Here is a 13,981-nt window from a genome sequence, read left to right on the forward strand (position 1 = left end):
TTATGTAGATAATTTATTTCAAATATAAGAATTCCAATGAAAATTTTGTTCAACTTTTTAGAGCTTCTGCATACAGAGATGCTCTTAAAAGAAGGTGTTCAACAAGTAATGGAGAAGAAACAAGTTTCGAAAACTCAAAAAGAAATATCTTGTATCAAGCAATATCTTGTTTTTCACTTTAATTTAGGCTTAGGCACCTAGCTTTGCAGAAATAAAAAACTCTCCCTTGAACTAAAGGTTTTGATGTACATTTACTCAACTGATATAATTGAGCTTTTGTTCTTGCAAATTTGATACCAACTTCTAAATATTCTGTGCTCATTTATGTTATATTTGTTCATAAAGATTACAAAAGGTTCTATACAAAACTTGAACATAAAATGATGCCATAATCATCTTCCATCATCAAAAGAAATTAGTACTTGATCTCTGATGCTATCATACCCAGCATTTTTATGGCAACTCCTATCACCAAATTCACATGTTTTGGATGATGAACCGGGAACCAAGTAACAAGTCTCTTCCAAATTTTTGTTCCCATTGATCCAAGGCTGTTTTTGCATTAACTGTAATCCCTCCAATTTCATTGCCACTTCCTTCATACTTGGTCTCTCATCCCCATTAAGTCTCAAACATTTTGCCGCAAGAAAAGCAACCTCTTCAATCTCTTGCTTGTTTTCTTCACTCAAAAGTTCGACTCGAATGACTTCAAACAAGCGATCCTCTTTTAGACAGGACAGAAAGTAAAGAGCAAGGCTTCTCTTTTCTTCCGTCCTATCAAAAGAAAGAGGCTTTTCGCTTGTTAGAAGTTCTACAAGTACGACTCCAAAACTATACACATCACTTTTCTCAGTTAGTTGACTCGTTTGCATGTATTCTGGATCCAAGTATCCAATAGTTCCTTGCACCATGGTGGCCAACGCTTCTTGATCTAGTGGAACCAATCTGGAAGCTCCGAAATCGGAAACTTTTGCAGTGTAATTGTCATCTAAGAGAATATTTGCACTCTTGACATCTCTATGGATAATAGGTATAGATGCTGCTGAGTGTAGATAAGATAGAGCACTAGCAGCCTCTGCTGCTATCCTTAGACGTGTGTTCCAAGTTAACAAATTATTCACATTGTTTTGAATTTGATTGTGAATAAAATCAAAGAGGGTACCATTGTTAACAAACTCATAAACTAGTAAAGGAACCTCTTCTTCTAAGCAGCAACCTAACAGTTTCACTATGTTTCTATGATTGATTTGAGATAGAACAATCACCTCATTGATGAACTGCTCTGTTTGGCTATGATCAACTATTTTAGACTTCTTGATTGCCACAATTCTATTATCGTCAAGAAAACCTTTGAAAACTGTACCGTAACCTCCTCTTCCAAGTATTAAGTTCTCATCATAATTGTTGGTAGCCTTCTTTAGTTCCTCTGATGTGAAAATCTGAGTAATTTGTGAGGATTCTTCTCTTGTAGAGAGTTGTTGTAACAACATTAAGCCACCATTTTGCTTAAAGTATTGTTGTTTGAGTTTGATGTGCTTTCTTTTTTGATGTGTCAAAATAAACAACGAAGTTGCCACAACAACAGCAATGGTTCCTCCACTTGCACCTATATTTAAAAGTGTCTTAATTGGACTATTTCAACTGTTGAAATATTTTTTCACTATAATTACCAAGTGAAAATTCACGTATAGTTGTTTTGTGTGAAATTAATAACTAAAATCTATTAAATAATAATTTAATCAAACTTGTCAGATTATCTAATGATTTTTAATTATCAGCTTCACATAAAGATAACTACACATAAATTTTTACCTAATTACCATGCATGCAGAAAACAAAATTATATTAAAGGTTATTGATAGATTATAGATAGACTAAAAGTTTACTTTATTCATTCTAAAATGTTTTTCACATCAAAAATTTAATACATTTATTTGGAGATAATTGGGTCTGAATATATTAAAATTTTAAAATAATGGATATTTTAAAGTATTTTTTGTTCAGGTTGTTACCGATGAGAACCTTGGGAAGTAAATTTTGCTGTTGACATCCCCCTTCTTCCTTTGTGCCATTTCCAGTTTGACGCTTAGGACAAAAACATGTGTAAGACCCATTTGTATTTAGACAATTACTTTCACTTATGCATTTGTGCTTTCCTGTCTTACATTCGTCAATGTCTGCAAAGCATCACAAGAGAAATCACACAATTGTCAAAAAAAAATATCGGTAATAATATAGAAATAATAATATAAATTTATTTTATTTAATATAATAGTTGGACTGAATTTGTGAGTCACGAGACTTTTTTATTGTTGTCATAGACTAAAATAAAAGAGTAATTTAATAATAATTACATATTTATTACATGTAATATTACTTAATTATTCTCGTGATAATTAAAGAATATAAAAAAATTTGTACAATAACAAATTAGCTCAAAATTATTTTATTTTATATTTTTTAATTATTAATGAAATAAATAAATAATATTAAATATAATAAATATATAATTATAAATTATATATATAATTAGAATATTAAGTTAATAAAGTAAGTTTTTTTTACAATCTGATTTATTATATATTGTCGGATATTGCCATGATGACTAAGCAAAAATTAAATAAATCCTACTTGCACAAGTGCAAACAAAACGCAAAGCTCAGGATATATTTGACAAGCTTTCATGTACTTTTTTTTTTAATTTGTAATTGAAGCAAATATATATAAAGTAGTAGCAGGAATTTATAATCTATAATATATATCTTGCAATGAGATGAGCAGAACGGGACACGAACTCATCATCAGAAATATTAAAATATATTGTGTAATTTAAAAAATATTCGCTACTTTCTTTAAAATATAAGAGTAATCCTCTAATTTTTTAAATTAAAAAATATTCATCCCTACGTACTTTCCTTAAAATATAACAGTAATACTCTAATTTTTTAAAATTAATATATTTTTCTATAGCTTATATATTAAGAATCTTTCTCCTAGCCTCCAGTTTCTTTAAATTTCTCTTTAAACTAAATTTGTGAATATCAACCGTAAAATGTGAAAATATTATTCGATAAAATGAAAACACAATTAACTATTAAGAAAAATATTTTGTATATTCATCTTATATTATACACCAAGTCAACATATACTTTTCCATAGTTCAAACTAGCAGAAGGATATATGTTGACAGTTGATTTGGTAATTAAAATTAAGATAATTACTCACTTTAAGAAAAATAAACAATTAAATTTTTTTAGATAATTTAACCTAATTATTTGATATAATACATACGTGTCTACATAAAGATATCTTTATGTGTTTAATTATCTCAAATTAAATGAGTATAATTAAGTAAATAACACAATTCAATCATCATTTTAAATTAAAAAAAAAGAACCTAGCATTATTTTTCGGTTTTAAAATGCGATAGAAAGTCACAATTAAAAAATAATAAAAAATGGTGAAAACTCAGGTGTGTTCATGTGAAGTTAATAACTAAAAATTGTTAGATAATATTTTAGTCAAATATATTAAAATATTTAAAGTTTGTTTGGATGTCATTTTTGAAAGAAAAATTAAATGATATTCTTTTAAAAGATCTTTTATAAAAGTAAAAATTATTTTATGTTTGGATATCTCCTGTAAAAATATCTTTTTATCTATCAATTATGTTTTGGTAAAATAAGATAAAAGTACTTTTTGTTAGTTTATTATGTGAACATCTTTTTTTTAAGAAAAAAATCTTTTAAAAAAAGATGTAAATTGTAACTTCTAGAAAAAGATGATTTTTTTATTTTTTTAGTATTTTTATTTTTATTATATATTAGAAATTTGTCAAACACACTAAAAAATAAAAAAAAATTTTATTAATTTTTTTTATCGATTTAATAACATTCAAACAAACACTTAATGATTTTCAATTATCAACTTAATATGAAAACAATTTAATGTTTCGTCATAAAATAAATATATATAGTAAAGGAAAATAATATAAAATGAAGTAAATATTATTACCTATGCAACCAATGGGATGATATGGATTTCCTTGAAAACCTTCCTTGCATTTGCATAGATAACCATTTCCAGCCTCTGATTCCTCACAATTGGAATTACCCTTACAAACATTGCTACCACTTTTCAAAGACTCTTCACATGTCTCATTTCCAACGCTCCAATCAAAAACCACAGGCATCCTCTCATAAGGTAAATTTTCCAAATGATCCTTAGAAAATGTATAATTTCCATTTTTGGCAACAAAAGCATAGCTACAATTATTGAACCCCAAGGATCTATTGAAATTCTCAAAGCTAAATGCTTGAACCGTGTTGTTCCTCATTCCGGCCGGAATATCCACTTGACAACACCCAATCCCGGCGCATTTTCCGTCGACGATAATCGTCGATTCTCGATAGCATCTCGTTAAACAACCGGTTGAATATGTTGCACCATCGAAGAAACTATTTAGGTAGCCATAAGTGTCACAACCAACACTTATGAACTTGTTGTCCATGCTAGAAATTGTGTAATAAGTGGTTCTTAGCCATGATTCGGTCCCAGCGGTTATGGTGGGACCAGAATCTTTGTCATAACAACTTTTTGAGATCAAAATCATCATGTCAACTTGGCCTTTGGTGATGTTTATGGCTATGATTGGCATTGAATCTCTATCTCTATGTAAGGTTGAATTTGTGCAAACTAGGTTAAATCGCTCCGATAAATAACAATTCTTACCGGTTTTTGATGATTTTCCAACTCCAAATGGATATGGAATTTGAATGTCTCCACAAGAACTTTGGCAGCCTTCTAGGACTTGGGTTTGATTGTCATCCATGGCGGCCGTAACCGCCAGGATGACTAATAGTACCATTAACACCATCACCACTGGTTCCATCATCGTCGCAAAATTACTTTGTATTTTATTTTCAGGTGAAATTTACACAATTTTTTTATAAATTGGATATAGTGTTGAATTAAGGATAAAATTACACTGTTTATAATTTGAACCTAAGAGTGATGCTAGGGCTAACTCTTTTATATAGGGCTTTGAATGTTAAATGCATGTTGACAAGTTGTTGCCAGAAAGAAACCTTTACATATTTTTAGAGTTTAATACATTTTTAATGCATGTCTTGTAAGCACTCAATTAATATTTTATGAGCTACGACTATGAGCATACAAAAGTTTCTTGAAAATATCGAACACTGACGAGAGAGAGAGTCAAACAAATATGAAACGATTTATAAAATGTCTTTCATCTTTTATGTATATATATTTCAATGAGGATCAAAAGTTGTGACATCAATATAATGTTAACCAGGACGGCTTATTAACTTTAATTATGATTATATCAATCCTGGAATAATTAAGTGAAGGTGGTGGATTCTTAATTGGCACCTTAGAATCTCTGCCCTGCAAAAGTGTGCCAAGTCAAGTCATTAACAACCTGTTGTGAAAGCTTTTATTTCCACAAGTTACTAAATATTAATTAATATTATGAAATAATACCTAAATTGTTAGAGAGGTCATGAATGTTATAAGCAATTAAAAATGTGAAAAAAAAACATATAGTATATTGTTCTTCAATTATTTTACATTATTAAATACGGATATTTTGTTGAATTGTCATGTCTACATGTCGAATATATTTAGAATGCGACACTCATTTGACACTTGTTCGATACGTGTAATTTTTTGTGTCCAATGATATCTTAAATTTTTAATAAAATATAAAAATACTTTTTTAAATATGTTTGAGCATACCTAAATATTATTATGTATCGTTCATTCTTATTTTTAATCCATATTCTTAAAATAAATTTAAAAATATTATATATTATTATCTATTAAAAAAATATTTTAAATATTTATATAATTAAAAAATAAAAATAGTTAAAATCTTTATTTATATTTTAGTATTGATAAATATTAAAATATTATTATAATTTATTTAAAAATATTTTATATTATATATATATTAATTATATAAAATTTTAAAATTTATGTGTCCGCTTGTTCTTTATTGTTTAGGCTTCATAGAATTTTACTTTTACATTTTCTGCTTCTTTTTTTTCTCTAAAAAATACACTATTGACAATCATTAACTACTGACAGTTTTTTTGCTGCAGAATTATTTGTCAAAATTACTTATAGAATTTGCTACAAGTTTTTTGTCGCATAATAGAAGAGATAAAATTTCACAAACTTTATCGACAAATTCAGTAATCCATCGAAAAAGTCTATGTTTTGAGTGAACTTATTACTAATGGAAAATCCATGGCAAACAATTTGTGAAGGCGTTGCGTTTTACACTTTTGGCTTTAACCACAGAAAATTCATCCATAACTCTGAAATTATAGATAAATAAAAGAATAAAGTATCGTTTTTGTCCCTAACGTTTGGGGTAAGTTCAAAAATTGTCCTTAACGTTTCAATCGTTCTATTTAAGTTCCTAAGGTTTTAAAATTGACTCAATGTTATTCTGCCGTTAAGGATCCGTTAACAGAATTGACGGCATGACAAAATTGAGACGATTTTGAAACGTTAGGAACTTAAATAGGACGAAAACATTAGGGACAAAAACAATACATAAAAAATAAATTTTAATTTAATTTTATCTTTCAATAATATTAATTTTTTACTGTACATAGTATTCAATTATTTTTTAATTACATCTAAATAAATTACACTTAATCACATTACTTTTATTTTAAATAAATTTATTTTTTTATAATTTTAAAGAATTTTGATACATTAGAGACAAAAGGTATACTTTATATTTTATTGTATATATATTATTTTTTTCTTTTCTACAAATTTATATACTAGTCATTTTATAAACATTTCATAATAACTAAAAATTTTTTAAGAGTAAAATTAAAAAAAATTTAATTTATTTAAAATAAAAGTAATATGATTAAGTGTAATTTACTTATATATGATTAAAAAATAATTGAATACTATGTATAGTAAAAAATTGATATTATTGAAGGATAAAATTAAAATTTATTTCTATGTATAATTTTTGTCCCCCAACGTTTTCGTTCTATTTAAGTTCCTAACGTTTTAAAATCGTCTCAATTTTGTCCCGCCGTCAATTCTGTTAATGGATCCCTAACGGCAGGACAACATTGAGTCAATTTTGAAACGTTAGAAACTTAAATAGGACGATTGAAATGTTAGGAACAACTTTAAAACTTACCCTAAACACTAAAGATAAAAACAATACTTTACTCTAAATAAAAAAAGAGAAACCACATAGTAAGACTAATACATACAAATCCAACACTTTACAAAAGCTTCTCTTCTCCTCACAACCCCTTTTTTTCCCGCTTTGATCCTCTCCTCTACTCCTCCTCCCTTGTTTTTCAATTTCTATATTTTCTTCTTTTTTCCCATAAGATAAGAGCTTACAAATATTTTTAAAGTTAATAGTAATTCGTTTTTAAAAAGTTATTTTTTTTAAATTAGTTCTCAAAAAGTTAAATTAATCATATTAGTTCTTAAAAAATAAAATATAAATTAAATTGATTATTTCGTTGATCAGACGATAATGTGTCACGTTAAATATCATGTCACATAATGATGTGATAGGTTAATGGCACATGTCACAAAATGATTGGTTGATATGTCTGACTAATGTGTCGCGTGTGTCACGTGTTATCTGACATATCATCTTTCGTTTTAGTTCAAAATTCTTTTTAACCAACTTTGGTTGGTCGAGTAATCAGTTCACTCGTCCGCTTAAACAAGTGTGAGGGGTTCAAATTTCGCATTGTGCATGCAGTAACCAATTGGCCAGCGACAGACCCCTTAAATGGAGCTCAGGTTCACAAAAAATTAGTCATTGACATGTCGAGTTAAGAGATATCGTGGAAAACCAAAAATTAAATAAAAAAATTGGAAAGACATAAAGAAATGGGGATTAAAGTAGTAATAATATTAAAAACATTACATTAAGATATTAAGATTCAACAGAGATTCCATCAATCAATTTTTTAATTATTGAGTTCTATCACATAAGTTAAACAATAACAAAAATTATAAACTAAAAAATCTAAACAAATTAAATTTTAAAATAATTACTATATTTATTTAATAAGATTCAAAAAATTAAAATTTTAAATATATAATTAATAATAATTTGATAAAATGATCTAAATAAAAAATTTCACTAAGAAAAATTAAAATTTTAAAATGAAAAATTTTAAAATACAAATGATAAAATTATTTTTTAATAAGTTAATTATTTCTATTATTTTATGTAAAAAAATTTGTTTATTATGACCTAAAAAATAATATTAAAATTAATGAATAGTATTTAAAATATTAAAAATTTAATATTATGAAAAAAATAAGAGATATTTATATAAAAATTAATTTAATTAATTTTTAAAATTTTAGAAATAAAAATAATTTGCGTGCATGTCTTTAAAAACTAATTTAACTCTAAACAAATTTATAACATGTCAGATAACATGTGGCATTTTACATGTCACTGACATGATATGTTAGACAATTATTTGTAATACATGGCATTAATATACTACGTTATCATATTATGTAATATTTAACGTGATCCGTTATTATTTAATTAATTAAATGACTAATTTGATTTACATTTTATTTTTCAAAAATTATCAAACTAATATGATTAATTTAATCTTTTGAAAGTTAATTTAAAAAATGAATATTTTTTTTGAGATAAATTAATTATTAACCCAATATTTTTAGATCCGAATTCCAAAACTATCTTTAATTTAGTTTTTAAATTTTCTATTTTTTTTTATCTTGTAATTCTTATGGATGGACAAGACAACTAGTTACAGTCAGTTACATACATTTTCTTTTTAGGCGATAAAACATCATGACGCCTAAAATTTTTTATCAAATAGTTATATAAAGGGTTAAAGCAGCTCCTCTACAATCGTTTGAAACATGTTTCTTAAGGCAGCTGGGGATAAGTCATTAAGTCAATGAAATGGAATTTGGAATTTTGGGAGAATGTTTTTTTTTTTTTCATGGTATTCCTCGGACTCTATGTAGATTATTGTACAAAGTGGAATTCAAATTCTTGACACTTGTTTAGGTAGATTCTCAATTGATCTGAGACTATCCAATGCAAGCCAATATGTTCCTATCTAAAAAGAGACCAACTGATCAAAATCCAAACAATCAAGGCCCAAACGAAAAAGTTTACCTCATAATGGACCAAATCAAATTATATAAGCCTCCTAGCAAGAAAACTATATAAGGCCCAAACCTGAATAAGACATATTTTTACCACAAGGAAGACCCCCCTCTCTCTCAATTCAATTTTAATCTTTACTTTTAAAGATAAGTCAGTCGGCTAATTTTTTTTGTATGAAAAAAATATTGGTATTTTTGTTAAAAATGAGAATATTTGGTATAATTTTTAAGGTGAATATTATAGTGTTTATCACTTTTTATCTAAGTTACTAAAAAGGGTAAATAAATAATATTTAATAAATTTTATATGATTTATTTTTTATTTTAAACATTTTATTTTTTACTTTAAAAAAAAAATTAGGCAATTTAGACAACATAACAAAGGCACCGTAAAACTCACTAATTTTTAATAGGTGAATTTTTTTGTGAGAAGTCAACATGTGGGGACGTGGTGCAACACATAGCAGAATTCTGGCCAACACGTGGAGGCGTGTTGAACAGGTAGTAACATCTTAGTCAATACATAAAAGTGTGTTAAATAATTTATACAATATTGTAATACACTTTAAATATCAATATTCAACTAAAACATCAATTCTCTTTCCATATTAAAAATAATTTCTGTAAGTTAGCGTTCAAGACAAAAAAAAAAAAAAAGGTAGCGTTAGTATCTGTTATTGGTAATTTGGTATTGTACTATTTTAGTGTGGTGTGAATGTGCGCATTTTAATTTATAGATTTTATAAATCGGTACAATAATTTATTTTCATATTTTTTGAATATGAATTTTAGTTAATATAAATGGTTTTCCTTGCATTTTAACTAAAGTCTACATTTTTTGGTTAAGAATTACAAAATAATGGTCAATTTGTTCATTATTTATACATTTTGAAAAATGTAGTAGCTAAAATGCATATATAACATAGTTTGGGAAAATAATTGTGTATTTTCCTAAATCCTAATAACAACAAATTAAATGATATAATATTTTTTTAAAAATAAAAGATATATTAGAAAAGGTATTTTATCTCAAATAAACTATTATTTTTATTTATAAAAATTTAAAACGCTGAGAAATATATCCATTAAATCATCTATAAAAACATTGTGCAACCATAGAAAAAAAAGGAGGGTGAACGAAAGGATTTACTGGTAAAAGGAAAGATCACCCATTTGTTCCACCGGACCAATGAATCATGCCATTATAACTCTACTTTCCTCTCAGCAATAAATTGAAATCTTATAGTATTGGAATTTTATAAACTAATTAAGATGTAGTATATATCTTATAAAAGTTTTTGATAATATTTAATTGAAAAAGACTTGATAAAGAGGATATGGAACATTAAATCCAAGTACTTTTTTTCTTTGTCAATTTTTAAAACCATCGTCATATTAATGCATATTATATGAGAATCTGACTCCCCTTTTGGACCAAAGGTCTAGCAAGGTTGAAAGTGCAATTATGCCGACACTTTTATAACATCTTCTCTTCCATATTTAGTTTAAGAAAAATTTTAAGTGTATCAAAAATATTAGTGTTCTAATTGTTTTAATAATTAATTTTAATTAATATATATTATATATATTTTTATAATTTAAATTAATAATTAAAAAAATTATAACACCGATATTTTTAATACACTTAAAACTCTTCCGTTAGTTTAACCATCCAAATCGATGGAAAAAAGGTTCAGAATCAATGAAACTCCTTTTTTTATAAGGCAAGTGAAGTAATGAGCAAACAAGTTCACCTCATTAAATTAATCAATGACAAATATTTATATATATTTAAAAAAAAACTAGAGAAAAGATAACTAAGATTATGTTTGAAAAAGTTAAATTAAAATTTTGGTTATAATCTCTAATTATTAAATACAATATTTCGTCACAATCTGAGTATCAGTTCTAAAAAACAAACATAACCTAAAAAATAAAAATCTCAAATAGATTTTCCTAATCAAATTATTTTTTATTTTTATCTTTGTATTTGAGAGTATTTGTCTTATAATTCTATTTTTGACGTGACTAGGTAAATTTTCAAAAGTTTTAAACTTTCATAAGAAGCCAAATTAAAATATTAATGTATTGAATGTATATACTAAAAAAAGTAAATCCATTTTAGAATTAGTAAAAGCAATCTCAATAAATATGCAAATAAGTTTCCTTAATCTTTGGATCTTAGTCATCGGTTTGGTTGAATATATTATTGCAAGAAAAATATTTAGTAACTAAAGAAAATTAGCCAAAATCAGTTATAACTTACATTATTTAGTATTTATTAATTATTACAACAATTAATAAATATTAAATAAAACAAATTTTGGCTGTTTTTTTTTTGTTTTCCTAGCATTTCAACCCTTATTGCAAATACTATTACTATTGTACATACCAAACCCCTTATTTATTCAATTACCATAGATACCTACCATTATTTTTCCTTTTATTAAGCATAATAATTTGCATAGTGTTAAATGTGCATCTCTTTTCCCTCACCTACCACCTTAAGCGAAATTGATATTATTCTCTTCCACACCAATTGAGATTCTTTAGCCCCAAAATAGTGTCCTTTCACCAACTCATTTTTCCCATTTTTTCTTTCTTTGTACTTATTTATTTCTTTAATTATATTATTTATTTATTTTGCTAGTGTCCACCTACTACCTTACCATTTCCATTTTGCTTTAGACGCATGAACCCTCTCAGGCCCTCACGGTCACATAATTATTTTATTTATTTATTATAAATAATAAGTTTATGAGTAAAAATCATTTTGATATAATGAGAATCCATGTACAAAACAAATAAATGACCGAGATTTAACCTAGTTGATAGTTAATTAGATTCATTAAACATTTAATCCTTATTAATGGTGTAAGGAGAATCTCATGACAGGTAGGTACTTTCTTAAAAGAAAATAGACTTACATCCTATAGAAAACTAAAAATAAATGATCTAAGAGAGCTAAAAGAAATGTTATATTATTATTTAATTGCATATTATTATTAAAAAATAAACTTATTTATATCTCACTTTTATTGCTACTTAAATAGGCAAATCATTAAATAGAGTTTTGATTTGCGGCGAATTAAGCCTTGACCTATCAGATTAGGAGATATTACCAAACAAAAAAAATTGATGATTAAATATATGTGTAATATGTGGTTATTGAAAATTTGAATTTTTTTATATAACATTATTTTTTTATTGATATTAATCAATGGGACAATCTGATTTGTTTGAAGAGGGAAAATAAACTATAAATAAGATCATATTCGATCTGATTTATACTTTTAAATTTTGTTATTTTTGAAAACAAAAATAAAAAAAATCTAATTTTAATGTAATTTTCTTTTATTTTTGAAAAACACAAATTAAACTATTTGATTTGTGATTATTTTTTTTAAATTAGACAATGTAAATCGGACAATATGATTTATGGACATCACCATATAAAGAAATAAGAGTAATGATATTGTATACTAAAATCAGTCATTAAAGTTTATCACCAGTATAAAATATATGTTAAAATATAAATACACATTAAAAATAAATTAAATTACACATATATTTATATATGAATATATTAATAACTAATTTTAATAACTAATAATTTTAATGTACAAATAATATTTTTAAAAAAGGAAATCAATGTCTCCGATTTCCTAAAGGTCATAGCAATAAAAATCACATTTCATGATTCATCTGTTTACACACTTAGATGGAGCACAATAAAAATAATAAACAACTTAAATAATCATACATATAAAAAGATCCAAATGATAAACTACATCCATAAAAACATATATTAAAATTACTAATTAAAATTATTTTATAAAAATGTACAAAATTTAATTTGTTAATGTAATTGTTATAAAATCAAAATAAAAAATATTCAAAATTTTAACATGTATTTTTAAGATATATATAAATTTGGCTCATAAAAAAAAATTTTTTTTTTAGTCAGATTTTTTTTCCCTGAAAAAAATCCTCTTATACTATTAATATGGATTCAAAGGTAGAGGAAGCCACGGGGAACAAAAATCTTTGACTTACAACTTCAGAATCTAGATTGCATTTGTCAGTCAGCATTAAACACAATAACCACCACAATTATCTCATTTACTAATCCAGTGTGTGCTGCGCAAATACCTCAAAAATTTCAAAAAAATTAAAATTAGTAGAATAGCCTAAGTATACTCTAATCAAAATCTCAAGTTGTTTTTGATTGTGACGGTTACTTGGTTATTTTCTAGCGTGTGATTACATACACCATTCACTTGGATCTAAGTGAGTCACATTATTTTTCATGCCCTAAAAACACCAACCCCAAGTACCCATTTGTTTCTTTCTGCCAAATTACACACTCAAGATAAGCCAATTGTGAAAGAGATTCTGCCAGCAACTTCACTTGCTACAATCCTACATAAAAACCCAAAAAATAAAAAAATAAAATAGAAAAAGAAAAAAGGGGAAAGAGAATTGAAGTTGTATTAATTCCCCAAAATCTAACACCCTTTTAATGTCTTCCATTGAAACTCAATCCTTAAAGATTGAATGCCTTCCATACATTTATTTGAGTTCCACGGTTTGTGGTGGTGTTTTGTAAATACATGAGACAGTGATAACTTTGGAATGTGTCCTTTTCCTTCATTGGTGGGCGCACAGTCACCAACCACCTACCATCTCCACCAGATCTTGAATCTACACTTTATCATCCTCACAAAATATTCAGGGTCTCATGTTTTTTTTTTTTTTTATTTTCTACGTTAAATTTAATTCCTTAATTAATCCA

At 26.1% G+C, this 13,981-nt stretch overlaps 1 protein-coding gene across 1 annotated transcript; it reads right to left on the bottom strand.

Annotated features, from left to right (window-relative positions):
* Positions 1-251: 251 nt before the first annotated feature.
* LOC130935691 (putative wall-associated receptor kinase-like 16) lies at positions 252-4,982 on the bottom strand. The gene is made up of 3 exons (XM_057865557.1): positions 4,015-4,982; positions 2,013-2,177; positions 252-1,606 (listed from the first exon to the last, which is right to left on the bottom strand). Exons 1-3 carry the CDS (start codon positions 4,892-4,894, stop codon positions 393-395), a joined length of 2,259 nt encoding a protein of 752 aa, XP_057721540.1. The 5' UTR covers positions 4,895-4,982; the 3' UTR covers positions 252-392.
* Between the last annotated feature and the right edge of the window lie 8,999 nt (positions 4,983-13,981).

This window comes from Arachis stenosperma, chromosome 6 (genome assembly GCF_014773155.1).
Source record: "Arachis stenosperma cultivar V10309 chromosome 6, arast.V10309.gnm1.PFL2, whole genome shotgun sequence".
In the NCBI taxonomy this organism is placed as follows: Eukaryota; Viridiplantae; Streptophyta; class Magnoliopsida; order Fabales; family Fabaceae; genus Arachis; species Arachis stenosperma.

Coding starts and splice junctions, on each gene's coding strand:
- LOC130935691 (XM_057865557.1), bottom strand. CDS start 4,894: ATGATGGAACCAGTGGTGATGGTGTTAATGGTACTATTAGTCATCCTG. Junction 2,178..4,014: donor TCATCCCATTGGTTGCATAG/GTAATAATATTT, acceptor GATGCTTTGCAG/ACATTGACGAATGTAAGACA. Junction 1,607..2,012: donor ACTTCCCAAGGTTCTCATCG/GTAACAACCTGA, acceptor TTTTAAATATAG/GTGCAAGTGGAGGAACCATT.